The sequence below is a fragment of the Salmo trutta genome, chromosome 34, assembly GCF_901001165.1.
Source record: "Salmo trutta chromosome 34, fSalTru1.1, whole genome shotgun sequence".
Classification (NCBI taxonomy): Eukaryota; Metazoa; Chordata; class Actinopteri; order Salmoniformes; family Salmonidae; genus Salmo; species Salmo trutta.
In genome coordinates, this window is record NC_042990.1 from 37,198,203 (window position 1) to 37,216,958 (window position 18,756).

Here is an 18,756-nt window from a genome sequence, read left to right on the forward strand (position 1 = left end):
GTCCAGTATTTGCATACCATAGAAAAAAAACATGTGCATGATCTCACAATAACAACCTTTGTATTTGTCACGTGAGCAAACTTGCTTTCATCCTGTGATCTAATGTGTTGATGTAAGCTGGAGCAAAATGGCCGACATACCAGCATGTCTACTGTTTACATCCAAAATGGCATCCTATTACCTCATAATGCTCTGGTCAAAAGTAGTGCACTATGTAGGATATAGGGTGCCATTTGGGACGTAAACCATTGATGATGTTCTTGAAAGAGCCGTTGCTTTGTGTTTCTGTTCAATTATCCGCCTTCATTCCCTCCCCCACAATGGAATGTATCCGTTTAGATCTCAGCCTTGGAGCAGGAGCTGAGGAACATTGAGGAGCAGCTGTCAGCACTACAGGGACCTCCGAAACACAACTCTGGTCAAAAGTAGTGTACTATGTAGGGTTTTTCACTAGTTCCCACAGTCAAAGTTACATTTTAAAAAATGCACATTTTTGTTTTCATTAATTTTTTACGATAGCCAATTTATTTTAAGTTGGGGTTAGGCTTAAGGTTAGCAGTGTGGTTAGGGTTAAAATCAGATTTTAAGAAGAGAAATGACCACTGTGAGGAATAGGACCCTGGTCTAAAGTAGTGCACAACGTAGGGAATAGGGTGCCATTTGAAACACAGTCATTAACAGTGAGAGATGACCTCCCTCTACATGGACAACTTGACTGTCTGCAGTGTCTGTCTGCAGGGCTTCAACTCTGGATCGGACATTGATTATATCAATCATGGACTACCAGGTTTCCTGCCATTGAACACCAAGAACTGCAGGCCCTGGAATAACTAGTGGTGACCCTACCCCTAACTACAGTGGTGACCCTACCCCTAACTACAGTGGTGGCCCTTGCTTGGAGTCAAGCCATATAGGTATGAATGTAAAATAATACATTATTCAAATAATACCACTTGTCTGTCATCATAAAACGGCATACTCTATCCCAGGGTTCCCCAGCCGAATTTGGCCCGCTGGTGATTTTATTTGGCCCCCCAAGTTCTGAGCAAAAGTGTTTTAATTAAAAGATTACATAAAAGGCTATAAAACACCAGAAAATCAGCTCCAAGTTATTTTAATTTTGGGAATGTGTTCCAATTTATACCCACATATAATAGAGAGATGCATGTTATTATATAAAAATATAAGCAAAGTTTGACATTATTGTTTTAGTCAAATATTACACCGAACAAAAAAATGTATGCAACATGTAAAGTGTTGGTCCCGTGTTTCATGAGCTGAAATAAAATATCCCCGAAATTTTCCATATGTATAAAAAGCATATTTCTCTCAAATTTTGTGCACAAATTGGTGAACTTACTAAATGAAATGAGAGGTTGACTTTGTGATATTAGGTTGCTTCTTGTGTAAATATTTTCTGTCTGGATTTTAATGATTTGTATTAGTGAGCATTTCTCTTTTGCCAAGATAATCCATCTGACAGGTGTGGCATATCAAGAAGCTGATTAAACAGCATGATCATTATACAGGTGGACCTTGTGCTGGGGACAATAAAAAGCCATTCTAAAATGTGCAGTTTTGTCACACAACACAATGCCACAGATGTCTCACATTTTGAAGGATCGTACAATTGGCATGCTGACTGCAGGAATGTCCACCAGAGCTGTTGCCAGAGAATTGAATGTTCCTTTCTCTACCATAAGCCCCATCCAATATCGTTTTAGAGAATTTGGCAGTACGTCCAACCGCAGACCACGTGTAACCACGCCAGCCCAGGACCTCCACATCCGGCTTCTTCACCTGCAGGATCGTCTGAGACCAGCCACCCGGACAGCTGATGAAGCTGTGGGTTTGCGCAACTGAAGAATTTCTCCACAAACTGTCAGAAGCCGTCTCAGGGAAGCTCATGTGCGTGCTTGTCGTCCTCACCAGGGTCTTGACCTGACTGCAGTTCAGCATCGTAACCAACTTCAGTTGGAAAATGCTCACCTTCGATGGCCACTGGTACGCTGGAGAAGTGTGCTCTTCATGGATGAATCACAGTTTCAACTTTGCCGGTCAGATCGCAGACGTCTGGCGTTGTATGAGCGAGCAGTTTGCTGATGTCAACGTTGTGAACAGAGTTTACCATGGTGGTGAGGTTATGGTGAGGGCAGGCATAAACTAGGGACAATGAACACAATTGCAATTCATTGATGGCATTTTGAATGCACAGAGAAACCGTGATGAAATAATCTGCTGCCATCACCTCATGTTTCAGCATGATAATCTATTAAACCTGTGTTTACCACAAACCTTATTTTCAGCGTTTATCCAAATGCCCTACAAAAAAAAGCCATTCATTTTCTTCATAGGCTTTGTCCAATGAAACATGGTGGAGTTAGTGCCTACAAAAAGACGCCATGTTTAACCAGTTAGCAGGTTGGAAGTTTCCTAGATCCGACTAGCACATGAACGCTTGTTATTTGGAAGGGATCGCATGGCGCAGCGGGGAAACGTGGACGCGATTGGTCGAAAGTCTGCTGGGATAAATTTTTCACTGGGATTCTTATCTCCTTTTGTGAAAATCTCCGTCAAAGCTCCTTTCAATTAAATTCAAAGTGCTTTATTGGCATGTGAAAAATATGTTTACATTGCCATTGCTGTATCTGTCTGTATCCCGATTTCCACTAGTTGCCACAGTCAAAATTTGATATATAGTAAACATTCATGAAAACAAAAATGTGCTTTTTTGGTCTTCATTTAAGGTTAGGATAAGGCATAAGCCAGCAGTGTGGTAAAGGTTAGGTTATACTCCCCTTGTCCTAAGGGTAAAAAAATTACCCCCCTTCACTAAACCCCTAAAATAAAGCAGCTTAAAAATCACATATTATTATTAAGAAGATCAATAGTCGAAATGGGCGGGGTTTATGACTGTAGCAACTAGCGACGCCCCTGTATCCCTGACAACCGGATCCGGTTGTTGGCAACAACATCGCGACACTTCCGGAAATATTTGGGAAACAGAACAGACCAGACCAGGGTTTGAGAAGAGAACAATTTCTTCCTTAGTTGTTCATTTTCTCGAAATCTTAAAGGCATAACCTAGATTCGAGCAATGTCTTAAATAGATTAGCCTCCAACTCTGTTGAATTTGTTGCCGTTTTGAGCACCCAGGAAATGAGGTTATGGTATGGCCAGGCATAAACTAGGGACAATGAACACAATCATTAGTTGAACATGTTATTACTCCAACTTTGTGAAAGTGATAGTTGTTTTTGACGAAAATGAAAAAACGTGTATCTCGAATGCGTGGCTTTGATTTGACGGCATGACCTTCAGACCCTGCCGTGTTTGAACGCATGGAGCTCAGCCTGCCCATTTCGCAATGGAAAGTGTGATGTGCAGAAACTGCTTCTCCAATAGAAATCCCCCCCATCTTCATAGGGAACAGATGAGTCGTAGTGGGTAGAATAAGCAAGGAGGTGGGGCAGAGATGGGGAGATCCAATTGTCCCGTTGTAGAAAATAGCTGCATATTTCCACTTACTCCTGAAGTGCGGGTGTGCAATAATTCAATTCGACTTTGAACTCCCAAACAACGCGCCTTTTAAAAAACTTTGACAAAGGGGGAAGTTTCGACTTGTTTAACCTTTATTTAACTAGGCAAGTCAGTTAAGAACAAATTCTTATTTTCAATGACGGCCTAGGAACAGTGGGTTAACTGCCTTGTTCAGGGACAGAACGACAGATTTGTACCTTGTCAGCTCGGAGACTCGAACTCGCAACCTTTCGGTTACTAGTCCAACACTAACCACTAGGCTATCCTGTCGCCACAAATCTTAGTTCACTATATTCATAACAGATTATAGTTTGGGAAACAGAACTGTATTGCGATCAAATGTTTCATCGATGAGAAAATGTGCATAATGTAGGATAGAATCCATCTTCTCCCATTGGGCTTCCTCTAGTGAGTGGAAACGCCAAACGGATGCTTCATATTTATACATCCAGTGAAATCTCTCATTGTACTGTCTTTGGCCTACTTGCTTGCTGACCAGTCACAAAACAGGGGTGTATTCATTACGCCAATTATGTTACAAAACGTTCCGTTTATTTCAAAGTGAAAACATTTTCCAACGGGGGGGAAAAAGTAGGTCTCTCCCCGTTTTACTCTCTTGCTGTTTGGTTCTTACGATAAACGGTTTCCGTTGCAAGACGTAATGAATAGACCCCAGATAGCAGGAAAAATTGCCAATTTCTCCGGAGCGCCACCGCCCTTATGACGGTTGTCAGGGCACTTTGTTGCTAGGGAAAACTGTACAGGGGATGAGGATGAAAGCGGAGGTTAGAAAGGATACAGCTTTTGTCAGATTTAACGTCAGATTTGACTTTTCGCAGCAGGTTAGGAGAATTTAAGGTAAGGAAAAGGGTTAGGGTTAGCTAAATTTAAAAACAATATTTTTTTTTGCTGTTAATTTGACAAAAGATGGATCCCTTCTAGCCATGACCAGGTTAAGGGGCTTGGCCTTGCTTAATGAGTCAATCCGGAAGTAGTATGGAGCGTGTAAAAATCAGTAGTGTCAAATGAAAAATACCGTCAAGAGCCAGTGAAATAAATACTGGCTTGGACGGATTGGTAGGAGAACAGTGGTGAAAAGGACGATGCATAACGCAAATCTCGGTGAATTCCTATGTTGATAAATAAATCAATTGAACACATCTAGCTAAATGTCGGATCCATGTAAAAGGTGAGGAAATGTGGACTGGACATGCAGTGAGACACTGACACCGGTGGGCAAAGACGGAGAGGAATTAAAGTGAGAGTAAAGGCGATCAACTGAAACCATTTTTCGACATCCAAGCTGGCTTTCCAGATAGCCAGCAACACGTCCTACCCGGGCAAATTACAACAGGTGAGGTGGAAATTGTACTCTTGCTTAGCTAACGTTAGCTGTCTGAAGCTAGCTTGATCAATTTGACTTGGTTTACCTAGCCGGGAGCTAGGTCGTTGTGGAACTAGCTAGCTAACATTTGATTTATGAAAAGATCAATTTCTTGCTTGGCTAGCTAGGATGTAAACTAACTAACGTCATTAATATGGAGATGTTCAAGTATTGCAATTTCCAAACATTTAACTCAAATTGTGGTTGCAATGTTGTGCAGATATTCAGTCTTGGTCATGCAACAAAATGGTAGAATAGTTGGGTAAGTTGGTCACAACGTTTGTGTTCAAACTATTGTAGTCATTTTCTAATATTACATTGTTAATTTTGAAATGACGTTCGCCAAGGTGTTGTGTAGTTGGCTAAAATGGCTCTTACAGGCAAACGAGAGTCGAACTACAATGTAGCTGTCAAAACAATAGTTGGGTTGTGATACAGTTCAGTTGTCTTGATTGGCTTCAACTTGCTTTTCTTAAATACTGACGACCAGTTTTGTTTTAGTAGACAACTCTTCTCTTAGACACATATTTACTTTAATAACAAACCTGATTCCAGCTGGGCGAGTCTTTAGTTGAACTTCGACCTTGTAATTGTAGAGTTTTAACCTACCAGGTAGTTACACGTTTCAGTAGACAGAGGGAGGTTGGCGTTTCAAATGGCTCTGTGACGGTGAGCAACAACTCCCTGCTTTTCTCCCACCCCCTTCGTCATCTTTTAAACTTTCTGATGTGTTGAAAGAGATACTGGGAGAACTAGACAGCTCTGTTTCAGGTACCTGTAGAACAATACTTTTTACACCCTTTGGCACCTCCTTTCAAACCTGACTTTCTCCCTTTGGCTTTTGTGTAACTTGTTTCTTACAATGCTACCATAGATTGTCAAGTTACTGCCCTCTCTCTTAACTGTTTGTCTACCTACAAGTCTATGCTTTCTACTCATCTGTCCTCGAACCCCAAAACCTCTGGTGCAGTACCTACTTTTTTCTCTTTCTTTGCGTTTTTCCCTAAACTGCTTAATTGCGTCGTTCACTCACCCTATAACTGTGTAGTGTTGCAATCCTACCATGTCTAGACTACGTGTTTAAAGCCATGTGTTTCTAATGTAATGTTAACATTGTGTGTGTGTTCTAGTGAGGATCAACTGGAATAGATTTACTGTAGCTCTTGGTGTCCCATGGTGAGATGGGTAGATTAGCCTCTAACTGTTGAATTTGTTGCCGTTTTGAGCACCCAGGAAATGAGGGGCTCTCCGGTATATATTTCTTGAAAAGCAGTGAATATAGTCCTATTAGCCTAGCTTTTCAACCGTGAACATATGGAGTACAGATTTAAAGTTGGTGTATGATTCAGTAACACATTACTCAACCAGATCAGGATATCCACTCAAAGATAGTTTTGATAGTATAAACTATCAAAAGTCTGATTGCAATGCTTACAAGATTATTATTATCACCTGTAATTGGTTTAGACACCTTGAAAGGCTCCTGTTAGGATATACAGTGAACTCAACCGCCCCCCTTATCCAAGTGGATACCTTTCTCCCCGTGTCTGTGAGATAGACACACGGTTACATTTACATTTTAGTCATTTAGCAGACGCTCTTATCCAGAGCTACTTACAGTAGTGAATGCGTACATTTCATACATTTTTTTTGTTGTTGTCCGTACTGGTCCCCCGTGGGAATCGAACCCACAACCTTAGCGTTGCAAACACCATGCTCTACCAACTGAGCCACACGGGACTGTTCTCGGTGATCGTTCCGGGTCATTTCTATCCACGCCAAATTTGGTGTAAAACCACGCCCACGGGTAACCTAGCAACATTCAAAGCCGCGCTGATTGGTCAGAGTTCGGGACGTTCGCTGTGACGAGGTAAATGCGCGTGAACAACTCGAGAGAGAGAGAAATCCCCGCGAACGGGGCGTTTTCTGTCGCCCGCCGTTCCCTGTTTCATGGACTCGTTTTGAATTGAGTTTAAATTTAAAAAGGCAAGTAACTCTGTAGATTAGCGCCATTGAGTCACTATTACTGACTATCAATGTAACGTTAGCTATATCTTTGCCCATTCAGCTAAAGCTAGTTATAAAGCATCATTTAGTTACCAGCTACCACAAATGTCATGTAGGTAAGTATCTCAAATCGCTTTAGATAGCTTAGTGTGGTTAACGTTTAGACTGCTTCAACTGACACTTTATATATTACACAACTATCCATCTGGTTAGGCTGGCTGAAATACATTTTATATTTTATTTAACCTTTATTTAATCAGTCACTAAAAAGCGACACAGTTTAATGCAACTTCATAGCGTTTTCCTGAATTTGGTTAAGTATGGATGACAATGTTTTGTTTTGGTGGGGATTCCCTCTGGCCTTCTTCCTTCTTCTCAATCTGACCAATCAGCACGGATTTCAAGGTTGCTAGGTTACCCGTGGGCGTGATTGAGCACCAAGTTTGACGTGAATAAAAAGGGACGCACCTGTTCCCCATGTCTCTCTGTCTGCTAGATACAGTGTTCTCAGCACCTGTTCCCCATGTCTCTCTGTCTGCTAGATACAGTGTTCTCAGCACCTGTTCCCCATGTCTCTCTGTCTGCTAGATACAGTGTTCTCAGTACCTGTTCCCCATGTCTCTCTGCACTCCAACTGTAGGCCTAGAGCTTGTTGTAAAATATCAGGGCATTTCAGGATGCAGCCTGATGATCTAGTCAGGACCTAGACCTGTTGAAAGGATTCTCTTAGATGCACTAAATAGTCAAATGTTGTCTGTGATATCTAGGCCTTATTTGATTGGATTTGACTTTTCAGTCATTGAAAGCTGTCCAAATATGATCCCTGACCTGGTTATGAGGCTTGGATATTATTTGGACAGCTTGTTGCCATTAAAATGCTCACTCCGCAAGTATTTACAACCTTCTAAAACCAAATACAAATGGTGCCATGTTTGTTTGTCTCTTTAAATCTTCAGCATATTGATTTTGTGCAATGCTCTCTTCTCACATTTTATTAGGTTGATTGTTATAATATTTGACTGAATAATAGTGAATCAAGTATAGCCTGTTTCTTCACTTCAATTTATTTAACCTTTTATTTAACTAGGCAAGTCAGTTAAGAACAAATTCTTATTTGCAATGATGGCCTACCTCAGCCATACCCTAACCCGGACGATGTTTGGCCAATTGTACGCCGCCCCTTGGGACTCCCAATGACGGCCGGGTTGTGATACAGCCTGGAATCGAACCAGGGTCTGTAGTGATGCATCTCAGTGCTGGAGGCAGTGCCTTAGACCACTGCGCCACTCAGGAGCCCCAATAATCTCAGTAGCTTTTTTTAACAGCAAATATATACCAGGGGTGCGACTCGTGTTCTCTGCCTATCATCATTGGTTTATGACCTCACGTGATCAGTTATTGACAACAAACCCTGTTCAAACAGAAATACTTAAAACAATCAATCTGAATAAAACTTTAAAGCTTTTAAAATCTATGCCAATAATCTGTGTGATATAGACCCAGTCATCCAGGAGCTGGGTATTGGGATTTACCATGCTGGGTATTGGGATTTACCATGCTGGGTATTGGGATTTACCATGCTGGGTATTGGGATTTACCATGCTGGGTATTGGGATTTACCATGCTGGGTATTGGGATTTACCATGCTGGGTATTGGGATGGGATTTACCATGCTGGGTATTGGGATGGGATTTACCATGCTGGGTATTGGGATGGGATTTACCATGCTGGGTATTGGGATGGGATTTAACATGCTGGGTATTGGGATGGGATTTAACATGCTGGGTATTGGGATGGGATTTAACATGCTGGGTATTGGGATGGGATTTACCATGCTGGGTATTGGGATTTACCGTGCTACCTAAGCCTATTGAAATCAATCAAATGTATTTTATAAAGCCCTTTTTACATCAGCACATGTCACAACATGCTGTACAGAAACCCAGCCTAAAAGAGATGCACCTGAAGTTCATCTGCTGAAATAGTGCCCATTCTGTCCCTCTGGTCCTGAACTCTGTCCCCGCAGACTGACTGTGCATATGCAGGTTTAATATATTGTTAGGGGGATTCTTAGGCAGGAAACTGCTTCCATTTTATGGGGGGGGAAATTGGGTGTGCATCCCAAATTGCACCCTATTCCCTATATAATGCACTACTTTTGACCGGAGACCATAGGACTGTGGTCAAAAGCAGTGACACCTGGGAAATGCACCATCTGGGACCCACACGGTGTTTTGTTGTCTTTTCCAGAAGGCTGAAACTGCCATCTTTCATGTTGTTTGTTTCCAGCAACAAAGACAACATGAGAGGGACCAAAGTGATATTTATTAAGAGCTGTGTATTAGCTTTGAGTGTGATCTAATCAAATATTATTATTTGTCACATGCGCCGAATACAACAGGTGAAGAAATGCTTTGTCAGCTCCTCAGTCAGGACTACTGTTGCTACGGATGCTGGCTGGTATACTTTTAGTACATAGTGTATGTGGACACCTGCTTGTGGAACGTCTCATTGTAAAATCATGGGCATTTATATGGAGTTGGTCCCCCCCCTTTGCTGCTATAACAGCCTCAATTCTTCTGGGAAGGCTTTCCACTAGATGTTGGAACATTGCTGAGGGGACTTGCTTCTATTCAGCCACGTTAGTGAGGTGGGGCACTGATGTTGGCCGATTTAGGCCCGCAGTCGGGGTTCCAATTCAACCCAAAGGTGTCCAATGAGGTTGAGGTCAGGGCTCTGTGCAGGCCAGTCAAGTTCTTCCACACCAATCTCAACAAACCATTTATGGACCTCGCTTTGTGCACAGGGGGCATTGTCATGCTGAAACGGGAAAGGGAGATGCCTCGTCAGTTGTACAATTGAAATGTGTCTTCAGCATTTAACCCATCCTCAGAGGTGTGGGGGGCTGCCTTAATCGACATCCACGTCTTCGGCGCCCGGGGAACAATGGGTTAACTGCCTTGCTCAGGGGCAGAATGACAGATTTTTACCTTGTCAGCTCGGGGATTCGATCCAGAAACCTTTCAGTTACTGGCCCAACGCTCTAACCACTAGGGCCTTCCCCAAACTGTTGCCACAAAGTTGGAAACTTAGAATCATCTATAATGTCATTGTATGATGTAGATTTCCCTTCACTGGAACTAAGAGGCCTGAACCATGAAAAACAGCCCCAGACCGTTAGTCCTCCTCCACCTAACTTTACAGTTGGCGCTTTGCATTCGGGCAGATAGAGTTCTCCTGGCATCCGCCAAACCCAGATTAGTTTATTGGACTGCTAGATGGTGAAACGTGATTCATTACTCCAGAGAACACGTTTTCACTGCTCCAGAGTCCAACGGCTGCGAGCTTTACACCACTCCAGCCAACTCTTGGCATTGCACATGCTTGTGTGTGGCTGCTTGGCCATGGAAACCCATTTCATGATGCTCCCGACGAACAGTTCTTGTGCTGACTTTGCTTTCAGAGGCAGTTTGGATTTCAGTAGTGAGTGTTGCTTCAGCAATCGGCATTCCAGTTCAGTGAGCTTGTGTGGCCTACCACTTCACAGCTGAGCCGTTGTTTCTCCTAGACGTTTCCACTTCACAATAACAGCCCTTACAGTTGACCGGGGCAGCTCTAGCAAGGCAGAAATTTGACCAACTGACTTGTTGGAAAGGTGGCATCCTATGACGGTGCCACGTTGAAAGTCACTGAGCTCTTCAGTAAGGCCATTCTTCTGCCAGTGTTTGTCTATGGAGATTGCATGGCTGTGTGCTCGATTTATTATTTTTTTATACACCTTCAGCCACACCCGTTTCTGACAATCGCTGAATCCACTTATTTGAGGGGTGTCCACATACTTTTGTGTGTGTATGTCTGTCCTATATATTTGGTGTGTGTGTGCGTGTGTGTAGTAGTAACAGGTGTGTGTGTGTGTGTGTGTGTGTGTGTGTGTGTTCCCATGTTAAATTATTTGAAGAGGAATCCTCTGGTTACTGTTAACAGGCTTTTAAAATCTCCAGTGAATAGAAAAGGATGGTATTAGCCTTGGTTTCTGGACATTAGGCTAACAGTTGGGTTCAACACCAAACGCCACGACGACAGTCTGCAGAAGTACTTCAGCTTGAATTTGTGCTGACAGGATGTCCTGTTTCCCCTGTGATATTCGGGCCGACGGGGTCCTGTTCCCCTGTGATACTCGGGCCGACGGGGTTCTGTGATACTCGGGCCGACGGGGTTCTGTGATACTCGGGCCGACGGGTACATAATATGGTTAATACATTCAGCTGTGCAGGGATCTTTAAGAAGGGTAGTGAAAATGAAGCTGTTCCCGTACTGAATCTCACAGCGTGATTCATTAGCACGGACCCTGAACACAGTTTTACAGCTTGATTCATAGGCTCAACACACCAAATAGTTTTATGGTGACACTGGTGAGAAATAATGAGGCAACAGCCACATGTGGTTGGACCATCCCCTACTGAACAGTTTGGGTCGTGTTCTGATTCTGCTCAATGACAGTCAGCGATTTCTAGATGATAGAACTCCAGTAATAACCTAATCTGTCAAGAAATCCACTCGTTTTAGTCTAGAAGGCACTCATGTTTTGGATCATATAGTCCTTGTTTATTTCAGACTGTTTCACTGCTAGAAAATTGAAATGTACTGAATTGATGCTAACATATTTATTTATTTATTTATGTTCTCTATCCTCTGTTTCAGGATGATGGCTGAGGGATAACGTCAAGGCCACTCCACCCCAACGTGACCCTGCTTATCTTACCCAAACACCGCTTTCCTCTCCCCCTGTTTTTCTCAATTTCCTCTTGCCTCTACTCACTCTCCTGTCCCACTATTTCATGGAGGAGAGCCAAACCGATACACCACCACACTGGGTTAATACTCACGTCTCTACAATAGAGGTTCTGGATCGTTCTCCTGTCATGTTATCGATCAGACTCAATGATTGGATGAGCAGTAAGGATCACGTGATCAGACCACTGTTCTCTCCACCCCTATTGGACATCTTCTCTTTCTCATCTTTGTGATTGATTTGGACCCTATTGGCTGTTGTCATTTCAACTCTGTCCCCTCTCCGCTGTTTTCTTTTCCTCACTGCAGTCTATCCTCTGATGTCATTGGGCCATGGTTCGCAAGAGAGGTTCCCTTATCTTGTGTGGAGCTTTCCTATTCGTCGCCTGCAATGGCTTGCTTCTCCTTTTCCTTTGGGGACGGCCTCCCATTGGTCGATTTGGGGAGGGGGGAGGGGCTGAGCCAGGGGGAAGGGAAGAGTGGGGAGTGGCCAAAAGAAAAGGGGGTGGGACTAATCTGGCTGGTGAGGTGATCCGATTGGCCGAGGAGGTAGAATCGGAACTGGAGACCCAGAAGGAACTTCTGAAGCAGATTCAGAGTCACAGGTCACTATGGGAAAAGAGGAGAGGGATGGGAAGAAGACAGATGGATGGAGGGAAGGTAGAAAATCAAGAGGAACACAAACCACCACTACAGTTGCCTCCAGGACCTCCAAAGGACGATTCAGAGAACAAGGACCAAAGTCAAGAAAAAAATCAACAGGAATTTGTTGCAGCGGTCCCAGACCTTAAAGTAGACACACAACCGGACAATGACATAAAAGAACTGAACTACACCAAACTGGAAGTAACTGTCACCAGCCCACAAGTTGTCATTCCCATATTGGTTATTGCCTGTGACAGGGTGACCGTGAAAAGGAGTCTTGACAAATTGATCCAATACCGCCCCTCTGCAGAACTCTATCCAATCATAGTTAGCCAGGACTGCGGCCATGCTGAGACAGCCCGTGTGATTGGCTCATATGGCAGTCAGGTGACCCACATTAGCCAACCAGACCATTCGGACATCCGGGTACGGCCGGAGCACAGGAAGTTCCAGGGCTACTATAAGATTGCCAGACACTACCGCTGGGCCCTCAACCAGGTGTTCAACACACTCTCTCACTCCACCGTGGTGATCGTGGAAGATGACTTGGAGGTAAGTGAACAGTAACTGAAATCTATACACCACTGTCTGCATGCACTGTAATTGAGGAATGGATTTAAAGTGCAGCTTAGTCTGAATGTCTTGGACTCATTGATTTTAGAAATGTATGAGTTTCTGGTGACTTGCATGTAGCTCAATAGAAGGATCTAGTAGCCTTGCATCAGCTTGTGGCTCATAGGAGTCTATGTCCTGTTTCTGTATGTACAGTACACCCCCTGGACAGAACACTAGTCTATGTCCTGTTTCTGTATGTACAGTACACCCCCTGGACAGAACACTAGTCTATGTCCTGTTTCTGTATGTACAGTACACCCCCTGGACAGAACACTAGTCTATGTCCTGTTTCTGTATGTACAGTACACCCCCTGGACAGAACACTAGTCTATGTCCTGTTTCTGTATGTACAGTACACCCCCTGGACAGAACACTAGTCTATGTCCTGTTTCTGTATGTACAGTACACCCCCTGGACAGAACACTAGAGTATCACAGGGCATTGGCTCCCATTTTTACAGCCTTTGGTATGACTCGGCTGGGATTCGAACTCCCAACCTCAGGTGCGGACACTCTAACCACAAATCCTGTTGGTCAGTTTAGTATTCGTATAAAGCAGCACTGGATTAATGAACAAGGCCTAAGTGATGAATCCACTGCTGTGTTTTAGTTACACGCCAACATCCAGCCCTGGTGTTATCCCAGACCCGTCATTTCTTTAAGGGAACTACAACAAAACCCAAAGTGCTCCATTTGCAGCACTGAGCTTTAAACCCCCCCCCCTGCTCCCTGTAACAGGGGCATAATATGCCTTCTGTCTGCCTGCTCAGCATGTTCCATAGGTTTCCATGGGAAGGTATTTCATTCCATCTGGCTCACATTGACATTTGGGATGATGATGATAACTGATCCTAAAATGTCTCTCATTTGCATAGCACCTTCATTGGGATAACCTAAAACATAGCTTTTGCATTAAACATTTCTTAACTTTTCATGGCCTCACAACACTAGTTTATTGGTCTAGGGCATGTATTCCCAAACTAGGGCAATGCCATTGGGGGTTATGCCAAATAAAAAATGTTTAAAAAAATAAATCTTCACATTTATATTTTCCCACGGAGCGATACATTTTTGGTGAGTTTTTTTCCCTCTCTCACCTGAGTAGCCTTGGTTCACTGCCAAAAATAAAATTAATGCATCTAGTGTTGAGTGAAATAACAACACAATGTCAAATACAGGAAGCTTAGTCAAATAATTAACATCCAATCACATTAACCGTTACTCTCTCGTGGGAAACCTTCAGTCTTGTGCAGACATTTTAGAAACGAAACGTGACAATTTGAGTTTGAGTGAGAATAAAGACGACTTTTGAGTATTAAGACATGTATAAAAGCAACAGATACCATTTAATAAAAAGGGACTAGAGTCTTATATGGTGAGCTACCGAGTGACTAGGACAGGCAAGCACCATACTATTGTGGAGGACTTAATTCTTCCTGCTGCCGTGGATATGGCTGGGACAATGCTGAGGGAAAAGGCTAAAAATAAATAAAAACTATACAGACAATGACTTCAAACACTGTTTCACAACATATCAGTGACGTGGCAGGAGATGTTTTGAAACAATGTGTGGAAGCAGTTGCTCCCGAAGCCACTTGGGTCCACTGCAGCATCCACCGAGAGGCTCTTGCTGCCAAGGGAATGCCTGACAGCTTGAAAGACGTTTTGGACACTACAGTGAAAATGGTTCACTTTGTTAAACCCCTGAACACTCGTATTTTCTGCACTATGCAATGATACAGTGCCTTGCATATGTATTCACCCCCTTTGCTATGTAGCCCCTAAATAAGATCTGGTGCAACCAATTACCTTCAGAAGTCACATAATTAGTTAGATTGCATGCAGGTGGACTTTAAGTGTCACATGATCTCAGTGTGTGTGCAATTGAGAATCTGTGGTATGACTTAAAGATTGCTGTACACCAGCGGAACCCATCCAACTTGAAGGAGCTGGAGCAGTTTTGCCTTGGAAGAATGGGCAAAAATCCCAGTGGCTAGATGTGCCAAGCTTATAGAGACATACCCCAAGAGACTTGCAGCTGTAATTGCTGCAAAAGGTGGCTCTACAAAGTATTGACTTGGGGGGGTGAATAGTTTTGCACGCTCAAGTTCAGTTTTTTTGGTCTTATTTCTTGTCTGTTTCACAATGAAAAATATTTTGTATCTTCAAAGTGGTAGGCATGTTGTGTAAATAAAGTGATACAAACCCCTCAATCCATTTTAATTCCAGGTTGTAAGGCAACAAAATAGGAAAAATGCCAAGGGGGAGTATACTTTCGTAAGCCACTGTAAGAGCTCTTTGTCACTTCCCACGAGTCGGGTTGTGACAAACTCACACTCATTCTTATGTTTAATAAATGTATCAGGCTTACAATGATGGCAAAAACAACATTTGAGAGTGCGCTGACCCTGGTGCTAGAGGGGGTACAGCTGGAGGTTGAATGTTTGAAGGGGTACGGCACTATAAAAAGTTTGGGAATCACTGGTCTAGGGTAATTACTAGTCTAGTGTGACCAGTGGTTAGCCACAGTAGGTTTGGTTCTGTTTAGGCCCAGTAAAGCCCATCATTAAGAGTCCTCCTATAAGCATCTGTGGATCATTTAGCAGGCGCTTTTATCCAAAACTACTTAAGCATGAATACATTTTTTGTATGGCTGGCCTTAGTGGGAATCGAACCCGCAATCCTGGCCGTTTAGAAGTGCCATGCTCTACCATATTTACATCAGTAAACTGACCTCAAGCCAGTAGGTGAATCATGATGAACCAAGATGGACAGAGAATGGTGCACAGTAGGGACAGAGCGAATGAACATCTGTAATCCTGGTTTGCGTTCCCAGATTAGCAGATTTGAACTGATTTAGTGGATTAACTAGGTTGACACCCGGTAGAGTGGGGTGTGAAGACAGAACCCTCCATCCTGCCCTGCTCATCCCCCATCAAATCAGACCCAAGGCTGTGTCCCAAATGGCATCCTATATACAGCAGCACTATCCTTTAAACAGGACCCATAGAGCTCTAGTCAAAAGTAGTGCACTATATAGGGGTTAAGGTTCTATTTGAGACGCTAGTCAAATGAAACTGCCAGCTGGCTGAACAAATGGTCTGGAAACAAACTGCATCGGCAGAATTCGTCAGAGTTACAGGAAATTACCAAAACAACAGAGTTGTTACCATGAAAGGGAAAGGGGGATACCTAGTTAGTTGTACAACTGAAATGTGTCTTCCACATTTAACCCAACCCCTCTGACTCAGAGGTGCGGGGGGCTGCCTTTATCCACATCCACGTCTTCGGCGCCCGGGGACACGAGTCACCAGTTAAAAGCTTCTAGGCTAAACTTTGCTCCTCTAAATCAAACATTGAGAAACTGAGGGGGGAAAATGTACTGGGAACTGTCCACTTATGTAACTGTTCCTGCAGTTGCTTTTCTACGTATTGTGACTAGCAACACACATTTATCATGTTTGCTTTGGTTAGTCATTTCATGTTGACATACTATTGGCATTGTATTAATCAGATAGCCCAACATTTTGAACTTCGCATTCATTGAGGCCCCTATTGGGTGTTTATCAAGCCTGCTCAAGTTCTCTGCCTTTTGTTGTCATTAGGCTTGTATTGCATGGATTCATACTGCAGATGCAGTTTTCACAGCCAGTTGATTGTTGACGAGCAGAAACAAACATGTTTGGTCGTGTTGGTTATTGTTTGGCATTGACATGATGGCAGAAACAGGTCTGGGACCAGACTACAGCTTTCATAATTCCATAACAAATAGTGGTGCAGGATATATACTGAATAATTCCTTTTATAACTGGAAGGAAAAACATTACTAAGACAAGTTATCCTACTGTAGAACAGATGACTGATCCAACGCTTCTCTGTCCCGTCCAGGTGGCCCCGGACTTCTTTGAGTACTTCCGCGCCTTGCACCCCATCTTGACCTCTGACCCCACCCTGTGGTGTGTGTCTGCCTGGAACGACAACGGCAGAGATGGCCTGGTGGACCCTGGGAAGGCTGACCTCCTCTACAGGACAGACTTCTTCCCTGGGCTGGGCTGGATGCTGCTGAAGGACGTCTGGGCAGAACTAGAACCCAAGTGGCCCACGGCCTTCTGGGACGATTGGATGCGTCACCCTGAGCAGCGTAAAGAGCGCTCTTGCATCCGCCCAGAGATCTCCAGAACTATGACTTTCGGACGTAAGGGTGTCAGCTTGGGTCAGTTCTTTGACCAGTATCTGCGTTATATTAAACTCAACACTGACTTTGTGCCTTTCACCAAACATGATCTGTCTTACTTGATGAAGGAGAACTTTGACGTGAACTTTGTGAAGGAGGTTTACAGCGCCCCCCTGATTAAAATAGAAGAGCTACAACAAGGGGAAGGTTTGAAGGCACCGGGTCCATACCGGGTGCAATATTCCAGCCGGGAGAGTTTTAAAGTCATGGCTCGTAACTTAGGGGTTATGGATGACTTGAAATCGGGGGTTCCCCGTGCAGGTTACAGGGGTGTGGTCAGCTTCCTGTCCCGTGGACGACGGGTCTTCTTGACCCCACCTGAAGGATGGACAAAGTACGACGTCAGCTGGAGCTGAGAGGTTCTGACAGGACGTAGTGTGAATGGTATCGAAGGCCGACTTGAGAAACGCCCTCTCAAACCAAAGAAAACAAAAACAAGGTCACATGAAGGAACTGAAGCTAAACCAAACAGACAGGCTTGGTGGGTGAAGGGATTTGACATGTGGTAGAAGTAGGTTGGGTAGAGGAGGAGTAAAGACACTCCTTGTTTTATGAGTGAACCTGAATGCAGTGTTCAGCCCAGGGGGTGAAACCACAAAGTCTCTCACAGAAAGTAAGAATCATTAGATTCATGGTTGTTCTCCTGCTAGAGCTCATCTAGGAAAGGTTTGCTTCAACACAATGTCTTAAACTGAATCGAAAGTTCTGGACAACCACAAGTTTGATTGATTGGGAGGCCTCAGATTAGCTTTTTGTCTTGTCACCAGGTCTTTAAAGGAGAGGCGAACACCTCTCTGGTCACAACCTAAATAGCACCCTTTTCCCTATTTAGTGCACTACTGTTGACCAGGGCCCATAGGGAATAGGGTGCAATTTGGTACAGCCTATGTCTACATTCTACTTTAAAAGAACTTGCAGTATTCTACTCACTTAAAGTGAATGAATGAGGTCAAAATATTAGTTAGACTGGTATTGAGTATTATAAATATGATTGTCTAATTTGGTTTATTCATAAAATGTTTTTTGGGGAGGGGAAAGGCTATTTGGGGAAATGTATTTTATTTAGCTATCTTGTAAATGGTTTCTAAAGATCATTCTTCAAATGGTCTGAGGTTCATACATTGCCATGCAGCGCACCAATTTAAACACATTGTAGTTGATGTTGGGTTTATCTCAAACGGTACCTTATTCCCTAAAAAGGGAAGAGAGCCATTTGGGACGCAGATGCTGACTACACTTGAGCCCTTTTCAAACGAAGGGTCAGTTGTAATTCCATGACATTCAAACAGTGGTAATCTACGGTTAGGTTTGTTGAAAAACCAATGATTGATTGATTTTACATGTTTTCTTTCCATTTACATGGGTGATACATTAATGTACTGTATTTAGTTCTGGGGTGATTCATATGTCCTTATGGTGGAAAAAATAAAAACACTGCCTGATGTGTTTAACTTTAATACGTTGCAAATAAAAGACTATTTTGATATTTGTCCACATGTCTTTTGAGTATCAGCAGTTTCAGACTAGTGACCAAACAGATC

At 43.3% G+C, this 18,756-nt stretch overlaps 2 protein-coding genes across 4 annotated transcripts in view; both read left to right on the plus strand.

Annotated features, from left to right (window-relative positions):
• The window catches only part of vars2 (valyl-tRNA synthetase 2, mitochondrial), a 29,746-nt gene extending 28,509 nt beyond the window's left edge, over nt 1-1,237 (plus strand). Inside the window, exon 30 of the mRNA XM_029732805.1 lies at nt 340-1,237. Within this exon, the coding sequence (XP_029588665.1) occupies nt 340-429 (90 nt within the window). The 3' untranslated portion in view covers nt 430-1,237. The remainder of the gene's footprint in view (nt 1-339) is intronic.
• A 3,295-nt stretch (nt 1,238-4,532) lies between these two features.
• On the plus strand, nt 4,533-18,699 carry mgat1b (alpha-1,3-mannosyl-glycoprotein 2-beta-N-acetylglucosaminyltransferase b). Of its 3 annotated transcripts, none has more exons than XM_029732808.1 (3): nt 4,533-4,894; nt 11,633-12,919; nt 16,870-18,699. In XM_029732808.1, the coding sequence occupies exons 2-3, from the start codon at nt 12,056-12,058 to the stop codon at nt 17,569-17,571; spliced, it is 1,566 nt and encodes a 521-aa protein (XP_029588668.1). In that variant the 5' UTR covers nt 4,533-4,894; nt 11,633-12,055; the 3' UTR covers nt 17,572-18,699. The 3 variants fall into 3 exon arrangements, with proteins under 3 accessions (XP_029588668.1, XP_029588667.1, XP_029588669.1); XM_029732807.1 differs by lacking the exon at nt 4,533-4,894 and adding an exon at nt 5,560-5,695; XM_029732809.1 differs by lacking the exon at nt 4,533-4,894 and adding an exon at nt 5,764-5,888.
• The last annotated feature ends 57 nt before the right edge of the window (nt 18,700-18,756 follow it).

What these genes read in the sequence shown, in the direction of transcription:
- mgat1b (XM_029732808.1), top strand. Translation starts at nt 12,056, where the DNA reads ATGGTTCGCAAGAGAGGTTCCCTTATCTTGTGTGGAGCTTTCCTATTC. An exon ending in TCGTGGAAGATGACTTGGAG is followed by an intron (nt 12,920 to 16,869) that starts GTAAGTGAACAG and finishes TGTCCCGTCCAG; the next exon opens with GTGGCCCCGGACTTCTTTGA.